General features: G+C 34.5%; 1 protein-coding gene across 3 annotated transcripts; it reads left to right on the forward strand.

The window, feature by feature from the left end:
* Nucleotides 1–9,833: 9,833 nt before the first annotated feature.
* Nucleotides 9,834–12,887, forward strand: LOC110911937 (protein argonaute PNH1-like). 3 transcript variants are annotated; one of them, XR_002577472.2, is made up of 8 exons: nucleotides 9,834–9,995; nucleotides 10,155–10,688; nucleotides 10,762–10,900; nucleotides 10,977–11,036; nucleotides 11,154–11,248; nucleotides 12,023–12,212; nucleotides 12,572–12,664; nucleotides 12,746–12,848. XR_002577472.2 is itself a non-coding variant. In XM_035984690.1 (5 exons), the coding sequence occupies exons 2-5, from the start codon at nucleotides 10,546–10,548 to the stop codon at nucleotides 11,172–11,174; spliced, it is 363 nt and encodes a 120-aa protein (XP_035840583.1). In that variant the 5' UTR covers nucleotides 9,836–9,995; nucleotides 10,155–10,545; the 3' UTR covers nucleotides 11,175–11,284. The 3 variants fall into 3 exon arrangements, 1 of the variants encoding a protein (XP_035840583.1); XR_004882313.1 differs by lacking the exon at nucleotides 12,572–12,664 and having other exon boundaries at nucleotides 9,836–9,995; nucleotides 12,746–12,887; XM_035984690.1 differs by lacking the exons at nucleotides 12,023–12,212; nucleotides 12,572–12,664; nucleotides 12,746–12,848 and having other exon boundaries at nucleotides 9,836–9,995; nucleotides 11,154–11,284.
* Nucleotides 12,888–15,217: the final 2,330 nt, after the last annotated feature.

A 15,217-nucleotide genomic window follows, 5' to 3' on the forward strand; every position in this document is an offset into this window, starting at 1 on the left:
TGTATAGCTAAAAATGAGTAATTTAGATGCACGAAAGTTACCGGAAAGTGGCAGTTGTCACATGTTCGAGTGAGGCTGTCACATCAATGAGAATGGTGATGTGATAGGCCTATTTATAGCGTGAGAGGAGATTAAGGCGGTGTGCACTAGGATCGGATGTCGGGTCGATCGAATGGCCATCCAATCGGGTGGTCATCCGATCGGATTGCCACCTTAGTCAATCCATCCTTTCGGCGTTCCCTTCTTTGATTCGTTTTGCGAGTTAGATTAAGCGTTCTGTTGCGTATTATTGGGTAAAAGTATCGCATAACTAGATTACATCATCATAAACATCAAAAGTTTCCAATATTAATAGATTTCACCAGTGACAAGACTCCAGTCTCTCGTTCAACCAAGAATCAAGTTTCACGAGTCTTAAGAGTTGAGTACCAAATAAGTATCAAGAGTCAAGGGTCTAGATTTCCAAGCATCAAGAATCAAGTGTCTAGATTTAAGTGTCAAGCCTCATAGCATTAAGTATCAAGATTCAAGTATCGTAGCATTCAAGTCTCAAAAGTAACAAAGTATCACACATCACATAATACAGGGACTAAAACTGATAAATAGACAAAGTATGGGGCTAAATCTGCCAATAGCCTAAAGTTTAGGGACGCAGGGCGTGACAAGAGTAGCATTAGATTTTAAGGAGACAAGTTTTAATGGAACAGTGTCGTGATGGAGCGGTGTCTTGTACAAGAGGTGTAAATTTAGGTAATGTAAAAATTTTCACTCCCCCACCTCTTGCAACTATTACAAGTTATTATTAAGACACTTAATGCTCTCACTGATCTTTGATATCTCTAGAAATGCTACAAGAGAAGTTTCAATGAGGTACGTGACGTGGAAACCTATCATATATATGTTAGACTTTATTGGATTTCCTTAATGTCCAGATGTCATAAGAAACTTAGGGACATATTTAATAGAAATCTTATTAAGTACATATATGAATAGATTTCTTTTAAGACCGTGGGCCATATGCGACAAAATTTAGATACAAGTTGATAGTCTTTTAAATGATAAATGAATTATGTCTGAATATTCCATTTGGAATAAGTTCCACGAATGTCAATGAATGACTTATGATGGACCCATACTTATTCCTTAAGCCAAGTCATATTTTAGGGCTTTAATGTCATGATTTAAAATCACTTAGAATGAGATTAGTTGAATAATCATCCTCATTAACCATGTCATGATTTCTCATGAATTTCGGTTGTAATTGATGAAATTTATAGATCATTTTCCGTTTATCAAATTCTCATTTACATGATGACAAAAGTTGTGAAAGTGTAAGGTATCATCTAGTTTTATCTTAGTAATGTTTCAATCCAGATATTTAGAATAAATAAGATGAGAGTTTAAGGTAAGTGTGACTTTATGTTGACTATGCAAACCTCACAACCTTCATAACATTGCTTAATTATGATACTATATTCTGACTAATCTTCAGAATATATATATATATATATATATATATATATATATATATACACATATATATATATATATAAGGTATCGAATAACGTTGTTAGAAGACTGCTTATTATGGTTCTTATAGCCTTAACTTTTAATTTTGTCACTAACTCTCATGTTAGTTATTTGTTTAGTTCTGGTAAGGAAACGTATGGAACTAGAGTCAACTAATCATGTGTTAATTGGAATATTAAAATTAGCAGACTTAAATATCATTAGTAAGTGACTACCTAATTAACTTATCCAACTATTCTTTAGAATAATGGATAGTCTCGTTGCTTATGCCTAGTCTAATGGCATAATTATGCTGTGAGATTCTCCCTAGAAGAACCTTAGAGTTGGAATTTTGTACTTGTATTTTGACTATGGACCTTAGAACTATCCTGTTTTGATGTTACAGGGGTTATAAGGTGAACAACATCTTATTTTCCTGTTTCAAACATATATTTCTATGTACATATGTTGCTTATCAACACACTCATTATACTTTGGTACTTTTGAGTGTTATAGTTGATTTATAAGGCATCAAATTGTACAAGTGAAAATCTTAGTATGTCATGTACTGAAAAATTGTACTTATTTCCATGCGTAAGCCCTTAACTTTATGGGTCATGGTATTGTACATTATAATGTATTCGCATATACCACTTAACTTTATAGTTTAGAATTTTAAATAAAGGCATGTATCTTAGGAATTCTTATAATTATTCCATAGATAATAGATTAGTCTTAGGAAAGAATTAATCTGGAATAACCTTTTAGTGATAGCATTTATGTTTAGAGAGATCTTGATTATCATAAGAGACATCATGTTCGATTTGTCCTATTCATCATGCTCTACTTTTCTTCTGTAGTATCTTTATCAGAAGAGAGCAATAGGATTATCATGTCTTAAGAGATGATCAAGGATTTAATTTAAGAGCTAATCTTGTAGAAACTTTAAATAAAGCAAAACATTTTAGGTTTAAGAATTAGAGTGGATGAGATATTGATTTATAGAAGAAAATTACAGTGAGTAAAATTATGGGTACTAAAAATAAGGCAGACGAAATGATCATAAAATTAATGAAGGATCATTAATATAAGGATCATTATGTGAAGAGGTTGTGATATGTCTACTACTAACATCAAAATAATAGACTTATTTAAAGCTCTACTTAAACGATTACGAATCAGCTTTGGCCAGAAGTGTAATCATTTAAGCATGTGTGCAAAGTAATCATGACAAATTAGCTTTGGCCATAAATGAGACAATCACTTTAGTTATGCAATTGTTAAGTATGCTATACATGAAAGAATTAAATCAGCTTTGACCAGATATTAAGACGTTCACGCTTGTAATGCACACTTAACATAGCTTTCGTAATACTTGAATGATAAGTAGATGTATCAAATCAGTTTTGGCCAGAAATGATTCATTAGAAGCTCATTCAAGTAAAGCCATTTTGGTTTTGTAAAACATTATTTAATCCTTATTAATTAACTAAGTATTTACAAAACCAATCATTTAATAGCAAACCACCTGTTAGCGCGAATCGAACTAAATTTTAGTTCACATTAAACAGCCTAAAGTAATGAGGTTGAGATTTCGAGTTAGTCTTAGGTCTCGAGTGAGATCTCGACTCAGTTATGAGATCTCGACTCAGTTATGAGGTCTCGAGTGAGATCTCGAGTCAAGTCTCGACTCATCTTATGGTCTCGACTCGGAACCATGGTCTCGAGTACTGAATTTTATGAGATCTCGACTCCATAATGAGGTCTCGAGTCGCAACCATGGTCTCGAGTTGTGAAGATTTAAAACCCTTAGTCGAAACCTCAGTGGTCTCGAGTCGAAACCTTATGGTCTCGAGGAGAAACCATTGTCTCGAGTTATAAAGATTTGAGAACCCTTATGATTTCGAGTCGAAACCTTGTGGTCTCGAGTCGAGATCTTGGTCTCGGGTCGTTAAAAGTGATCTCGAAACTCCTATTAACAGCTGTTAATGTAAAAGCATAACTGAAAATTCGAATTCTTAGGGATTTTGAGATATGGTTTCCTGTTTTAGTGATGATCTAATTTCATCAATATTTCGAAAATTTTATCTGTTGACCTAATAACAGTTTTTTTCGAAAATTTTTAATAGTTAAAACAGATCAAAACATGGAAAAACACTCAATAATCCTAATCATATTCCAAAACATAAAGGAATTTCGAATTTTCCTAAGAACACATGATGAACCCTAAAAAATAAAAACATGATTCTGGAACCCGAAACCTGAAAATTAAGGATTTTAAACAGATTTCGGTCATAAAACATAACCCATTTGATTTCGAGTGAACATAATATTAATCTTTTTCCGAAATCTTTGATCTCGAGTGGCTATATGCAACTCGAAACCGGCTGTGGATTATATTAGGCTTTCAAAATTACGTTTTCTAGATTTCTATCCCAGAATTGATGGATACGAAAATAGAACTGACTAATCAACATATGCTCCGATACCACATGTTGATCAGTTCTGTTTTATACATAATGGAAAACATGAACACATACCTTTGATTGCATCAGAAAGGCCAGCAAAGAATCCAGACGGAGATGTAGCAATAAGGTTTGACATGATTGTCAGCTTGATCTGGTTCCTCCTTAGGGTGCAATCTAATGATGGTGATGAAGAAAACCAATAAAGGGTAATCGGTTGAGGAGAGGAGGTCGATTGATGTTATGAGAGTAATTAGGTTATGTGTCTAACCCTAGAACCTCTACATAAGTCTCCTCATATATGCACCCAAGAGGAAACCCTAATTATTTAATAAGGGTAATTTGGCCCATCAACAATTACCAACTAATTATTTAATAGGTTGTTATATATTTTGATCTATATAATGTAAATGGTTATAATGGCTACTAGATTAAATATAACATAAAAAATATTTAATCTTACACTACTGGTCCACATGGATATTATGCAAAATATTCCACAATTCGACGTATGAAGCACGGCGTAGACTCTTGGGTCTTTCTTTATTACGTAGTAGCTTCCACCCAGCTACCATTATAAACATAAACCTTCCCTTCTACTTTTTAGTTGTGCACGATAATGAAGTTATTTGAAGCGTACTGTTTAATTATCTTGTTTTCACTAACAACATCCATAGTAGTTCCAAGATACGCCAAGCCTGGGTGCAATGATATGTGTGGAAACGTGAGGATTCCATACCGTTTTGGAATTGGAACCAATTGTTCCATCAACCGATGGTACATGGTCGATTGCAAATCCTCGACGCCATATCTATCTACACTCAACCACCTCCAAGTCTTAAGTGTAAACTTGGAAAATCAAACGGTCACTGTTAATATGACCAAATACTCTAGTTTGCCAAAACCCAGTTCCAAATAGCAATCTGACCAAGAGCATCAATCTGGGTAGCAGTCCATTTCTATATTCCAAATCACACAATAAATTTGTTTACGAGGGGTGTGGTAATGCTGTCATAATGAATAACGGAAGTCAGGTGCTCATTGCGTGTTCACATTTTAACGAATCATTGTTCCCAACATGAGGGGGAGATAAAAAGTAGTTGGAAAAGTTAGAAAGAATTATCCCTATTTTATCTTGATCCTTAGATTAAAAAGTGTTAACTAAAAGTTCAAAGGGTAATTCATTTAGAAGTATTAGTGAGTTGATTACCAGACGTATTCACTGACCAAAGTAGAGTGACTGACTAAGTCACATGTACCAACTGCTAGTGCTCCAGTTAATATTAGTGTTATAGAAGGACAGACATACATTGGTGATGAGTCAATGGCACGCCTAAAGGGTAGCGGACTAGTCAAGAATAAAAATTGTAGGATCGTTGACCTGACCCGAATGAGTCGTTCAGAGGTGTTCTACTCTGTTTCAGGTGCGGAATAACAAGAAATAAAGCTAGAAACAACTGATTCTTCACTATAACTGCTGATTGTATTGATTAGCACTCAATTACATGCAGTTTTCACACCGGCAGCATGTCACACCCCAACCGATGGCGGAAACATCGGGATGAGACGAACAAATCGCTCAAAAGCATCATAACACTATTTGTGACAATATAGATTAAATCAAATTTCATAAATGACTAAATTGTCATACAAGATTCAAAAGAAATAACAACAATGTTTCATAGCATAACATAACAAACAAAAGATAGATTTATCTAGGTGTGTATCTAGTCCACCCTAAATCTTGTTTCGTCTTGCATATCATCTCAATAATTAACCTGCAACATGTATTAAAATAGAGTTCAATGCAAAAGCAAAGGCGAGTATACAAGCTTGACTACATAGCATAATAGAATAAAACTCATATCCAACATGTTACTAAGTGAATAAATTTACTAGCAATGCAATTTTTGGCGTACAATATGATCAAACCCATGAATACAACGCATAAAAATAGCCTAATCCCAATCGTTCAGCGGGGTGGGAATGTTTAACTTAACAATACCCAATTAGAATAGCGGGCGGGGCGTTAATCCTATAGCGCTATAATTGTCAAGGTGGGCTAGCAAAGTTAATGAGCATATAACGTTCCAAATCGTTCATAGAGCATACAAGCATAGCAAATATTCATAATAGTTTCATGTCACGTTCATAGATAGAGTATGTTTTGTTTAAGCATAAAAGTTGTTTTGAATAGGTATACATGTTGCATCCCAAAGTGTAAAGGGGAAAAAGGGATCGAGTATACTCACAGTGGTTGCGTTTGGAGATTCCTTGAAAAATAACGCACGAGTAAAGATTGAGAAACCGAACGAACGAAACAGTTATCCTAGATATCCAAATACCACATACGATCTAGTTAACAATTGTAGGTTAAACAAAAATCCTAATATTTTGTGTTTACAAATTGATTATTTATTTGTATTACATTATACTTAATAGTTTGATTTAATTACTTTGTTATTATAAAAAAAAACATATTGATTAAATGCATTGCTTGTTTTTTTTTTATAACATTATTTGAATCATGACAAAATTGATTTAGCGAGGAGATGATAATGAAGATGCAAGGAAAAGTGATTTAGCGAGAGAGGGACAAGTGTGTCGGCTGAACAATGGAAAGGAAAACAAATGAGGGTTTTGAACTTAATATGCCTTATTTACTAGGGTTGTTAAGTGGGCTTGGGCTTCATGTTTGGTTTAAGCGAGAATATAAAAGAATTGAGTGTTCGGTCTTGTTTGATGCGAAGACTACAAAAGAGTGGTGATGTGCGTGAATGTTGAAGCTGGTGACCCGGGTTCAAGTCCCGCAGTCATTGGTCTTGTTTTATTATTATTTTTTTTTTGTTAAAAAAAAAAAACTATCTTTACAATTAAATTAACAAGGCTAGTTGTATTCTTTTCTAACTTTAAAATCTAAGGAGACTAACTAGATTAAAACAAAACTTTAAATTTGCAAAAAGTAATTAATTTAATTAATTATAAACAATGAATAAATAATCATATTTATAAAGAATTAAAAAAAATAAAGATAAAAGATTTTCGACGATGCAACGGATTATAATTTTGAGAGAGGCAAGCTTCTAAAATTACATTTTTAAGACTCGATTTCTAAATTAGGAATGTTACAAAAAAACGCGGAGCGTTACAGTCTCCCCTCCTTTAGGAAATTTCGTCCCGAATTTTTTTTTTTTTTTGAGAGGAAGATTCGAAAGGGTTTCTGGCACACCGAAGAGGATTGTTTAAAATTGAGGATTTGGAGTTTGAGACAACGGAGATTAATGGAGGTATAAGGGTGAACGATTGATCTAATAAATGACAATGAGTATAAGAATAGCATAAGTATCAGATAGACGAAGGTAGCGTGTTAAGAATGAGGTCCCGTCGTGGATAATCGGATACAAGGCGTTTGTGAGTTGTTTAAAGTTTGAATTAGGTCCGAAAGGTCTGCAAAACACTGAATTTCTCATGGCACGTTTTACGAAAGTTTGGTAACATGGTGAAAACACTTATATATAGGAAGTACCAGCGGCGTATCCACTATGTTTTGACCACATTACGTCCGTTTCGTATTCGGTGTCATGTTACGTTCCGTGTCTTACCATACACAGTAGTACACTCTATGGTTTCTCATACGCCTATCACTATAATCCCGTCTGCACCCACGATTATATTGATCGTCGCATGATCCGCATAGCTTGTACTAGTTGTGTATGAATTAAGGTATGCATAAATTATGAAGATAAGACTGCGTGTGAAAGAAATGTAGCATATAAGCATGTTTGTGTTCCAAATAGCATAAGATCAACGTAAGCGAATCCCTCAGGTTTCGCTCGCGTATGGGTGTGAAAGTACAATTCTTGTGTATAATTGAAGCATAAGCATACATGTTTAAATATGAATACACGCGTGAGCATAAACACAACACGCATGGCATGAGTATGAGAAAAAGGATAAGCATAACGTGTACGAAAAAATATAAGTATAAGTGCGAGTACAAACATGAGTGTAAGTATAAACACAAAGCGTAGGAGTATGAATACGAGTACAAGTGTGAATACGAGTATAAATATGAGTATAAACACAAGATGCATGAGTGTGGATGTAAATGTGGAAATTGAGTGTAAAACATGAATGTTTAAATACGAATGGAATGTATGAGTATATATATATGAGGGTAAACGTGATTGTATAAGTATAGGTACAAGTATGTTGTTGCGAGTATGAGTATAAATATGAGTACAAGTGTAAGCATACGAACGTATTGTGGGGAGTACGTGTGTAAATATGAGTCAAAGTATAGACACGAAACGTGTCATGGTAATTATGAGTATATAAATACGAGGATCATAAAAGACGTGAGAACGTGTCTGAATATAAATACAAGTATAAACATAACAGTATAAGCGTATACGCGAATTGCATACGTGCGAATGTGTATATGATTATAAGTAAAACGTAAGTGTATGAATATGAATGTAAGTATCACGTAAATTGCGTGAGTATAAAGGTGAGTGTGAATGTATACGGGTAGATATACGTGTATGAGTACCGCTATAAATGAAAGTGTAGGCTGTACAAGTATAAACATGAATATGAGTATGAGAGTAAACACAAGTGTATGAGCATGATTAAAATGTGGGAGCATAAATTTAAGTGTAAAAGAAAAAAAATATTTGTATAAGTATGAATAAGATGTAGGTTTATGAATATAAGTGTATACGTTCATGCATATTTGACAAATATAAGTATGAGCGTGTATCGTATGAATATGCTAAGCGTAACTTAAATGCATAAATGCGAATATAAGTGTAGACGTATAATTGTATGAATAAGAATAATAATCAGAACATAAGTGTAACATAATGTATTGTTGTGAGCGAAACGTGGAGTTTATTGAATCAAAAACAGGTCGAGTTGTTATGAAATGTAGAATCTAGTTTATGAATGTAAAGAGAGTATAAATCATCCACTATTTATGCAAATAGTACTTTGTTTATGCGAATAGTACTTTGTAAAAGTATGGGAATGCTACCATGGTTGTAAAAGAATTTACATAGTTGAAAATTTGTCGGTTCTTATGAGGTTTCCTTGCCCACGTGTTTTAATTGGCGTATCGAGCGAGGTTTTGAAAAGTTCTTGGGATCAACAAGCTTGCATCGTTTTAGGTAACTTTTATATTAGAAAGTTTTGAAGTTTGTAGATTCTTGAGAAAAAGTTGGTCCTTAAAAAAGAAATTTGGTATACGAACTTAGTGGTTGTTGAAGAATGTTTTATTGGTTTTGAAAAGGAGTTTTCGTAAATGCTTAGATAATACTGGTAATATTTTATAGGTGTGTGTGAAAAAGTCGATTTGATTCTCAATTAAAAATAGAAATCTCTAGTTTAATGATATGTGAGATGGGCGTGTTTTAATAATTATGTTGAATGCGAAATTTTGTCGGCCATGGATTTTTTTTTTCTTTTTTTTTTTTGATTGACTAAGTTGATGAGTAACATTTCGTGAAATTTTGAAGAACAAGCGTCTATGAAAAAGTTAAGAATTTCGTGTATGTGAGCTATAGGAAAATAGATGGTAAGGTAAGAAATTCCTTTATCTATACTATATTAATAAGCATATCCAAGGGGCAACTTAAGGTAATTATTTTTGTACTTAAAACACCATCAATGCACAATGTACAACACTTAAAGCACAAAGAAACACAAATAATTTACCCTTCAACTGGTTCATCTTCAACCATCCATTTGTCTCACTTTTTCACACGGATCGTGATCTAACGGCTCACACATATCAATCTTTCCATTCCTTCTCTCACAACTCACACATGTCACAAAACTTCATCAGACCCCCCCCCTCTCTCTCTCTCTCTCTCGGCGACTCAAGATGCCAGATCTCTTTCTCATGTGTATTGAACGGCTCCATCTCCTCTCTAACACCACCGATTTAATCTCCGATTTGAAGATTAAATCAGGGAGATATGACTTCGAATAAGTTCGTTCTTCCGATTCAACAACCATCAGGTTTGTGTTTTTTTAATCTGAGTATCCATGAGTTTTGGAACAAAAAAATACGATTTTCGAGGTCTAGGGTTTCAGTATCCATGAGTTTTGGAACAATAATTACGATTTTGAGATCTAGGGTTTCATAACTCACCAAATCGGGCATCATGTACTTTATAGTGAATCAAGTCTGCAAAGATCGGTGGCTACGGAGAAGAGTTCCCGGCTGGTCCTAGGGTTACCCGCTACAGGTTCTGGTTTGTAACAACCAGCAATGCAACAGCGTCCGGTTCAGACGCCGCCGGCGCAGCAACAGTCGGCTGACTCTCGTCGAAGAAGATAAGTGTTGAACTTACATTTTTATAATTTTATTTGCTGTGTTCTGTTTATAATGCTTAATTTTATTTTTGTAATGTTATTTCAGTTTTGGAAATTACATTTTTATTATTTTATTTGTCGTGTTCCGTTTATAATGCTTAATTGCTTGTGAGGTGATAATGCATTGATAATGATACTCTGTGCTAATGTTATTTCAAGTTTGGTTTTAGGTATCAATTTCTTCTGAGAAATCATGAAATTTCTCAGCTTTTTGTATCGGGCTTCACACCTCGGAAATTTGTTGTTAGCTTATGATGGAAGGAAGAGTGCGTTTGTTGCGGGTCCATTGCCCTTTGAGTCTAAAGAGTTCGCCGTTAAAATCACTGAGCATGATGGGTATAATCTAATATTCATACATATGTTTTATGGTATCAAAATTTTTGTCTAATGTGGTTGATGTGTATTGTAGGCGGAAACATGACTTCAGTGTTACAATCAAGTTTGCTGGCAAAAAAGATCTTCACTACCTGAAGCAGTTCGTGAGTAGCAGACAGCATGATGGTTTACTACAGGGTATTGTTGGATTTGCTATTGGTCTTGCAGCTATGGTAAGTGTTTAAAGATATTATACGGTGTTTTAAATATAGTTGTAGTGATGGCTTATTGTTGTTACTTTTGTAACAGGGGAATCGCGCTATAGTGGAAATTCAGTTTGCAAATTACATTTTTCCTGCTTTTGATCAGGTATGTAGCTCCACCGTGCTAATTTATCATATATTCAGATCGACTGGGGCTAAACTCTTGGTGCCGTTTTTATAACCATATCTACTATTATTTTAGTTATTTGTGTAATATTTCCAGATATGTGTTGGGTTCTGGTGACCGATGAATTGAGCGACAGATCTGGAGAATGCTGAACACCAAAATAGCTAAGTTTGAGTCAGATTTGTGCAAAGGTAACAAACACCCGATCATATATACATCAGTTTTCTTAGCACAACCCGCCAACCCGTTTACAACTTGTTTACAACCCATCATTATGTTAGCATGTGAAGACTCATTTAGAAAAATAGGTTGACCCGGCTGTGTTCGGTTTACATGGTTTTGTGTGTCAATGTTAAAGTTGATTTCATTGACACACACATATATGGTTCCTGCCAAGATTGCCACCGATGAGAAATTTTGTTTTCTGTTATTCTTTCATGTACCTCTTTGAAATTAGACAAAACTAACCACTTTTGTTCCATGTGTTTTGCTATAATGGGAGGGGTTTGAATGCAAGTTTTCCCAACGGATCATATTTTAACTATGTTTAGCTCTTTATAATGTATAAAAAATTATAACTTGTTTTATCAAACTAAACGAGTTGCCTAATACATTATAGATATCATCTTCAAACCCCTCCCATTATAATTTTTTGATGTATGACATTATTTGTAAAATATAAAATTGACATTATACTTAGGCTCAAACTCAACAAAATCCCAATCATTCAAGCCATAAGCTCTGACATCTGAATCGAAGTGTGTGAACCGATACGAATCTTCGGTCTTAGTAAACGATACAGTGAAAGTTTTTTCATCTTTTGGTTGACCAATTTAACATCAACACACGGGTGTCCTGTACTGATCATGGTTTTCAAATTAGCATCTGCATCATCCACAAGTGGCATTATATAGTTATTAACGTCGTTCTCTCGCAATTTAAGTATTCCATCATTGTTTGTGTAGGTGGTATCATTGAGCTCGATGATTATCTTCATGTGGCCGAGGATACTCTTAAAGAGCTTGAAAAGCACAGTTATGAAAAGCTTGAAATTGAGAAAGAGATGGACCAATTAAAAGTGGAGTTGGAGAAGTTGCAAGAAAAGATGATGCATGCGGAGACTTTGCAGAAAGCGAAAGAGGAAGAAATTGTGAGGTTGCAATCAAACTTACATCCTGATATATAACTAACTAAAAAGTTGCAAGAAAATATGTTATATTAGGTACAAGAAACAGGATACGTTTTGAGTCCCTAAAATGGGCGGTCCTAGCTGGGTTGGGTAACCGGATCCAAATGAGTTTGGGTTGAAACGTGTAGTTTTCAACTTTTCATTACATATTGAAACAAGTCAAGTTTGATTCCCACACACTTTAACCGTTTTTTAATTCGTATGATTGTTTTATTTCTTTGCATACATTGTTGTATAATTGCGTGATTAGGGTTCTAGATAGAGTTAAACGAGGTGAATTCAATGGTTTGATTCGACCTTGTTTATGTTATTTTGACCTTAACAGATTGGGTGTTTTTTAAGGATTGGTGCTACTCTAAATGTGGCAAAACTGAAAAAAGGCTCTTCGGTGGCGGTTTTCGGTCTGGGAAAACTTGCTGTAAGTTTTCTTAAATTGCGACTCTTAGAACAAGTAATTTGTATGATTGTATTTAAATGCTAATGAATTGTTTATGAATAGGCTGCTGAAGGTGCAAGAATTTCTGGTGCTTCAAGGATTATTGGGGTGATCTCAAACATTGAAGAGGGGCGTTTACATGTATAAAGTTAAGTTAACCTTATACATATTTTTATTTTTTATTTTTTGGCTTACTAGACTCTTTTCTTGATATGTAAACTTTATCTCCTATAGTTCCATGGGCAATCAGTGCCGTCAAACTCTTTTTTCATTGTTTAAAATGAAATTATATTTCATTTATTCGTTTGGCTGTATGGGGCTCATTTGGTTTCTATACAAGATGCTATACAACTTTAATATATGGGCATTTAGCTTCTTTTTTCATTGTATTTTACTTTTTTAAGTCAACTGTCATTTACTCATATGGCCTAATGAGGTACATGTGTTTCTATCACTAAACTCCTTGTGATGTTTCACATTGTCAGGCTCGAGGGTGTATCTTGGGTCGAGTTGACATCCATTTATTCAGTTGATTCTTTTTCTCTTGACACACATACTATACACAAATTTATAGTATGTTACTATGATAGGCTTGCAAAGGAAATGTTTTCTTGTGGATCATGGGTATGTACGTTTAATTATTTAACAACTGTAACTTCACGGAGTACTTGGTTTAACTTTAAAGCCAAACTGTGTAGATAACCTACTGCATGTTAGCAGGCGAAGTAGGGTCATTCACCACTAATTTACTTAACCAAAAATTTAGATTTTAGTTATGACCCAACTGAACTGAACCTTCTTATGCACACCCCTTACAACTCTTTAAATCCCCCTGACCGGTTTTGAAGTACTTTAACCGAAAATTTAGATTTTAGTTATGACCCAACTGAACTGAACTTTCTCATGCACACCCTTACAATTACTAAAAATTGTTGTGTTTCCCTTTGCATCGCGAATTTGGTTTTGGTTATGGCTCAAAACCGAACCGCCCCGTACATAGCCCTAAACTCACCGACCTAAGTGATATGTTTCCCGCCGCATCGCGCGGGTAAACGACTAGTATAAGTAATGCATTTTGAAATAATTAGAGGTTTGTAATGATAAACGATTTGGATATAAACATGACCGTATTTACATAAAATAATCTATTAAAAGAAGGCATTGGTAACGATCACCTAGGTAAGGGAATCACCCCTAATCCGTTGGTGAGGTCGTTGTAAGATAAGAAAGGAAGCGGAGTTAATCGTCAAGGTAAGAAAATCACTCCTATCTCGATGATATGTCTCTGCTCGTTGTTATAAAAGCGTAAATAAAATTTCGTGAAATCATGCATGCTAATAATGTATAATGAAGTCTCGAAAAATTGTTCAAAAGTGACAAAAGATCGAAAATAATAAAGCGTAAGCTCGAATAAAACTTGGATGGTTCCAGACGGAACATTGACTAACCAAAGTGGTCGAAAGATCTTTTGAAATTGAGAAACATGCTTTGGCCTAATAGGTGGAATACTCTCGCCGATATCTCGGTTAACGGTATTCACCCTTCTAGTTACTACATGTTCCCAATCCATCGAAAATTCGAGGCTTGGCGGGATTTTTTTTTTTAATCAAGGACTGGGACTAGTCGACGAGGTGTGGGTTTCACCCCTAGCTTGACGATTTCGTACCCTAAATGTGGTTGGTACTCGTCGATCAAAATAAAATTTTGACACTTTGACGAGGGTCCACTAGAGTTGAAATGGAAATTACCATTAAGTTGTGGATGTCACTCCTAGCTTAATGGTGAAATTTCGTGCAAAAATAGATTAAAGGTAGAATGAGAGTCGTTTACCAAATTGTGGATTTCACGCCTATTTTGGTAAACTCGTCTCGTTTGTATAACATGAGTGTTGTCGAATTTAGAATAATCGAGTAAAATGTATGAGGAAAAGTGTATGTTTAGGATTAGACGAACAAGTATAAACATGTCAAGAATAGCACATAAAGAATGGAATAATGAAACAATTATTAACTCATAAAAAGTATGTCACAAATAACACATGAATGAGAGAACAATGAAACAAACATTAACACATCATAAAACAAGTATAGCATGTCAAGTGTTAACACACAAGTGACACATATGTTTAAAAGATCAAAAGAGAATAAATAAAGCAAATAAAGTAGCATGCAAGTACTTTCAAGTAAAACATAGGAATAAAGCTCTAAAACTATAGACTAGGTTAAAGCATTCCTACTTCCTAATTCCCTATAGTTATGGCTCTGATACCAATCTGTCACACCCCAACCGATGGCGGAAACATCGGGATGAGACGAACAAATCGCTCAAAAGCATCATAACACTATTTGTGACAATATAGATTAAATCAAATTTCATAAATGACTAAATTGTCATACAAGATTCAAAAGAAATAACAACAATGTTTCATAGCATAACATAACAAACAAAAGATAGATTTATCTAGGTGTGTATCTAGTCCACCCTAAATCTTGTTTCGTCTTGCATATCATCTCAATAATTAACCTGCAACATGTA

Source organism: Helianthus annuus, chromosome 15 (genome assembly GCF_002127325.2).
Source record: "Helianthus annuus cultivar XRQ/B chromosome 15, HanXRQr2.0-SUNRISE, whole genome shotgun sequence".
Classification (NCBI taxonomy): Eukaryota; Viridiplantae; Streptophyta; class Magnoliopsida; order Asterales; family Asteraceae; genus Helianthus; species Helianthus annuus.